The 5871-nt window shown below is 33.9% G+C and overlaps 1 protein-coding gene across 1 annotated transcript; it reads right to left on the reverse strand.

Annotated features, from left to right (window-relative positions):
- Positions 1-421: 421 nt before the first annotated feature.
- Positions 422-2064, reverse strand: LOC111282633 (universal stress protein A-like protein). The gene is made up of 4 exons (XM_022870801.2): positions 1694-2064; positions 1491-1582; positions 821-939; positions 422-709 (listed from the first exon to the last, which is right to left on the reverse strand). The coding sequence occupies exons 1-4, from the start codon at positions 1878-1880 to the stop codon at positions 631-633; spliced, it is 477 nt and encodes a 158-aa protein (XP_022726536.1). The 5' UTR covers positions 1881-2064; the 3' UTR covers positions 422-630.
- Positions 2065-5871: the final 3807 nt, after the last annotated feature.

Below are 5871 nucleotides of genomic sequence, written 5' to 3' on the forward strand. Positions count from 1 at the left end.
CGTGTCACCATGTCGTATTTTAAATTGTTAGATTTATTATTCGAACAAGATTCTTTGTATATTTCAAGAAGACTTTCACTTTTTATTCATGTAAACTTTTATTAGAAACTGAACACTTAAACAGTTGAAAGTTTACGACACAATCTAGCTTGGTAATCTTGGATGTGCTGTGCTTGTTGCAAGTTAAAAATCATTGTAAAGAAAAATCTGCTCGAGCTGATCCTAAGCTTGTTTTAGAATATATATTATGTAAATGTGTGATTCTTTATCATGGGAATTGAAAAAAATTTAAATTCCGCTATGTTTTACTTGATAATTGCATTATACATTTCAACCACTCATATCTTTCTTAAAAAATTTTCTAGTCAGTTAACATGGATGATGGACATATTCAAATTTGTGTCCCATAGTAAACAAGACATTCAATGCCAAATTAACAAGTTGCATTCTTATTTATTTATTGTTTTCATAAACACAATTTTCGTTCATTTTGATATAAATTCCATTTATTTACAACCTTAAAACCTCAAACATATGAGCAAAATATAGAAACACAAGCTTTTTCACTTATCAAACACTAAACTGGTAATGGATGATAGTAATAGACTTCACTTACTACAGCTAATCCTTTCAAGCTGGTTTCCTCACCACAAGGACAGGGCACTTGGCATTTTGAACACAATGATTACTGACACTTCCCAGAAAAGTCCTGTTTCCAACAAATTCGTATAAGTATTTCAAGATACTCCCATATCAGTCTACAAGCCATTTTACAATAAGAAAGCAAATCAAATTAAGATTGTTCACACTGTGGACTAACCTCTGTATAGTTCCTCGACCATGGCTTCCCAATATAAGCAACTCAATGTCAAGCTTTTCCACAGCTTCACATATTTTTTCTTTAGGATTCCCAACCTCTGTCATAGTCTCTGCATCAACCTGTAGCAGGACAAACTAAAACTTTACCTTTTTGTGACATGAAGTAGATTTGTCTGGGGCAATGGAGAAAGGGTTGAACTAACATATTCATAAATGCTTCAAGATAAGATCATTTCTTCAGCTCAACCACCTTTTAATTTTTTTAAAAAGACCTCATTTGGAAATGGAAAAAGGTATTATAGGCGTTCAGATTTAAACTTAATATTTGTTAATTGTTATCTTTTAAAAGTAGTTATAAGAACCAACTGAATTATGCTTAAAACTCCCTTGTAAAGAAGGTTGTAACCTAAATATAAGAGAGAGGATTGTAAATATTAAGATCTGAACTCCAAATATGTTAAATATCACCTATTAAAAATGATATGAATGAATCAATCTTATACCCTTTTAATTTATGATGATATCAGTTAAATATACTTTGAGCCATTTTAAGGAGCATCATCTTAAGTCAACCGTACGATTAGAAATGAATTATAAAGAGATAGAAAGATCAGTCGCTAAACATATAGAAATCAGAGAAAGAATCTTTGAAAGAAACAAATTAATCATACCCCATAATTGGCGCAGATGTCCTTGGCTTTCTCCAGCAAAGCTAAAGTGAGCTTCTTTTGATTTTCTTGCACGGTGGTGATCAAATCCAGAGCTGTGGCTCATCACATAGATCAATATGCAACTGAGAGTTTGATTTTTGAATTGATCATAACAAGAAAGGGAGAGAAAACCAAAAATGAAAAAGAAAAGAAGAGAAACATACGAGCAGCACCGTAGGAGGCAGCAGAAAGGTAAGCAAAAGTGGCTAAAGGCTGTGCGTTGAAGATGAAAAGCTTAGAAGCAGAGATGGTGTCACTAAGGTTTTCAAGAGCCCATTGGAGAGCATAGTGGCTGCACTCGCTCTCGTCTATTGCCACCATCACTTTCTTCTTCATCTTGTTTTCTTCCATTTCCCCTTCTCTTTCTTAATTATTTTGATTCAAGGCTTCAAGCTACAGTACAAAACTCAGGTCCCTAGAATCAATATAAAGTAGAAATCATTTTAATTGGATTTGGTTTTCCAAACTGCCTGTTGTGGCAGCTGTTTTTTTCTAATTTTTTTCTATATATTTCTAGAAGTACTAGATGGTGCCTAATTTTTCTAATGGTTCGGCGGTTTAGCTATATACGTAGTGAACTGTGATTGAATTTGAGAAGGCGTCTAGATTGACTCGAGATGAATCCGACTCAACTCGGATTGTTTGGAGAAAAAAAAAAAAAAGATTGAAGTCCAAAAAATTTTTTAAAAAATTGATAAAAATGTATAAAAAATTTTAAATTATAATTAAAAATTAATTAAAATTTTATTTTTTATTATAATTAATGAATCTTTTTCAATATTTATTTACACCTAATAAAGTTTTTGTTTAGATAAAAAAAATTAATGCTATTAATTTTTTATCAAATAAGATAAAATTTTATGGATATCAATAAAATAAATGAAAATTTATTATATGATATAAATAATATATATAAAAATTAAATAAAATAAAATTTTTTCTCTAATATCCCTCTTAAAACTCAATTGATTATAATTCATAAATTGATTAATTCAATTTTGTCATATGATTAAATTTTGTTTAATTAAAAATTAATTAAATTAAAATAAAATATTAAAAACTTGATTGATTTAAATAAAATATTAATAATTTAAATAATTTTTAATTAAAATTCAAAATATTTTTTATCATTTAATAAAAAAATTTAAAGACAAACGAGTCAAAAACAAAATTAGTACACATTCAAAATGATTTAAAATCATAACGTCTCATGATTGAAATTGGTCTGATCCAAAATTAGTAAAAACATGAATTTTATAAAAGGAAAAATCAAATTGCAATATCTAAAACTAACCAATTCCAAAATGGATCAAATTCAAAATGGACCGAATTTGAAGTGACGTGAATGCTTGTCCCAACTTGAAAAGTCAAAAAGCCATAAGGATTAGAAACTGAAACAATCTCAATATAAAAACAGTCCAAACCCGAAAGAAGCCCCATCAGTACTCATCCAACTGCCACGTATATTGTAATCAAGTGATGGACGGAGTAGATGTTATGCATTTGCTTGGGACCACGAGGCCAGGAGGATGGTTGGTTTTTATTTATTTAGAAGGAAATCATTTGTTTTTAGTTGAGAAGTTAGTGAACTTGGATTTGGTCCTAACAAACGGTCATACCACCTAAATCTGATGAACAAATGGTCAAATAAAATAGAAAACAAAGAAAAAAATTATGAAATTACAGATATCTAAGTGTGACTCCTATAAATTTGCATGTATCTTTTAGTTTAAGACTAAAATAATTTTTAAAATTTTTTTTAACTTTATCACTTTACTTAAATAATTTTTATATTTTAATTGTATTTAAAAAATATTTAAAATTTAATTTGTACTCAAATAAATTCTTAACCTTTAATTCATATTAAAAGAGATATTAATATTTAATTTGTATCTAAAGAAACACTTAATATAAATTAATTTTTTGTCTAAAATAAAAATTTATTTGAATAAAAATCAAAGCTAATAACTTATGTAAGTATAATAAAAGTATAAAGGCTAAATTAAAAAAATTGAAATAGTTCAGTATTTTAGTCTTAACAAATTCATCATTCAATAAAATAGTATGAAGGCTACTGAATGCTGTTGAAATAGTGGTGTTGGAGAAGAAAATTTTTCTGTTCAAGTTCCATTCTGAGAGTGATAAGAATAGGGTTCTCGATAGAGCCCCTTGGTCATTCGATAAGAATCTGCTGCTAATGGAGCCGTATAGAGCAGAATTGCAGCCACAGGAGTACAGCTTACATAATGTTTGTTTCTCGATAAGAGTATATGATTTATCACTGAGAATGAAATCCCAAGAAGTGGCGAGAATGGTGGGCAGTAAACTGGGCAACTTGATAACCATTGATAGTAGCCTGGAGGAGGAAGGATGCATGGTCTCAATTTATCTGACTCCGAGTAGAGATTGATGGGAAGAAACCACTAAGGAGAGTAGTGATGCTCATAGGGAATAATGGCCTAGCAGATATACGTGGGAGAATCAAATACGAACAGCTACCGACATTTTGATATGAATGTGGTTTACTGGGGCACACTGATACAGATTGCGAAGGGCAAGCAACAACAAAAAATACCTCAGAGGGCATCCAGTTGTATGGGGATTGGCTGAGGGCATCCCCACTGAAAAGAAAATCTATTGTTGTTAGGGCAAAGAATTCAAATTTGAAAGCATCGAAGGCACATCAAGATGATATTAACACGGCCTCAGCCAACAGAGTTAATAGAAGAGATCATACAACTGATGCTCGTTCGCACGGGGTGACCGGAATCCAATTGAAAAGTGTGCATGAAGTCTTTGGAGGGGCGAAGATGAAGGCTGTGTACTCGAAGCACAGCGCTAACGGTGGAGTAACTGATGGAGTTATTTTCGGGGATGCAAATGCCATGACACAAGGGGGATTCTCACGTGATAGGTTGGCCAAGGATGGGACAAACGGATATGCTCGTAATCACGTAGACTAGCAAGTGACGGAGTCAAACCAAAACAGGGGGAAAAGTAGTGTGAAAGTATTTGACACTATTGGGGATGATAATGGAAAAAGCGGGCCTAAAGGGGGTGGGTCACTTTTAAAGAGCCCAATTCATGGGGCCCATAGCCGAAGTGAAAGAGAACTGGTACATAACTTACCTGGGATGAAAGAGCTACTGTGTAGCGAGGTTACTTTATCTGAGGAGAATAAAGAAAATGACGTACCAGATGGAAGAAAGGGAAGCACAGATAAATGGAAGAAACTTGGTTGAGCCACAGGGCACAAAGTTCATGATAATACCATTGAGCTAGGGAAAAGGAAACAAATAGTGATTGAGGAAGAATGTGTCCTAATGAATATTGATATGCAATCTAGAAGTGGCGGGTGCTGGTCTCCAGGCCTGCCGAGTCCAATGAGGCGCATGGCTTGGAATTGCCAAGGGCTTGGGAACCCACGGACAATTTGAGCTCTTCAAAAGCTGAAGAGAAAAGATCTTGCGGTTGTGTTTTTGAGTGAGACTATACTTAAAGACACAGCTCATGATAGAATATGAAGGACGTGCAACATGGACTCGGTATTTGGGATCAGTGCGATGGGACGGAGTGGAGGGTTAGCTATTATATGAAAGGATGCGGTAGAGTTAAAATTGCTGAGCTTCTCTAAATACCACATTGATATGAAAATTGTGGATCAAATTAGGAAAGAATGGAGATTGACGAGCTTCTACAGTGAGCCGAATGTGAGGATAAGGAATGAAGCATGGAACATGTTGAGAACCCTGGCACCTAGCTCACGAAAACCTTTGCTTTGTATAAGAGATTTCAATGAAATTTTGTGGGAAATAGAGAAAGTGGGAGGTCGGCTACAGGCAGAATGGCAGATGAGGGATTTTGTCAGGTCCTGGATGATGTAGGATTAGAAGACCTGAGATTTAAAGGGGTGTGGTATACATGGGAACGAGGAGAGGAGCATGGCGCGATTAGAGAGAGAGAAAAAAAAAAGTTGTAGGAAATGATAGCTGGAAGTCCAGGTTTCAAATGTATTCCATTTGCAATATTGTTTATGGCGAATCAGACCATAATCCAGTGTAAGTGGATACCGAAGGCAGCAAAAATAGGAGGGGGAGCAGAAGGTGCAAACGGTTTTTCTTTGAAGCCATGTAGGTTAAAGAACATGATTCTAAAAACATGATAAATGAGGCATGAGGAGTAGGAGACGAGTACGACATCATGCAGAGGATGACTAGAATAAGAGAAGCTTTGTTAAGCTAGCATAACAAAACACACAAAAGGTTCCATAATGAAATCGAAAGGGTGACAAAGGAGTATGAACGTGTCAAGGTGTCAGAGCCATGCAACAATTCTGGTGAAA

This window comes from Durio zibethinus, chromosome 5 (assembly GCF_047325235.1).
Source record: "Durio zibethinus cultivar Kanyao isolate XHJ-2024 chromosome 5, ASM4732523v1, whole genome shotgun sequence".
Lineage (NCBI taxonomy): Eukaryota > Viridiplantae > Streptophyta > Magnoliopsida > Malvales > Malvaceae > Durio > Durio zibethinus.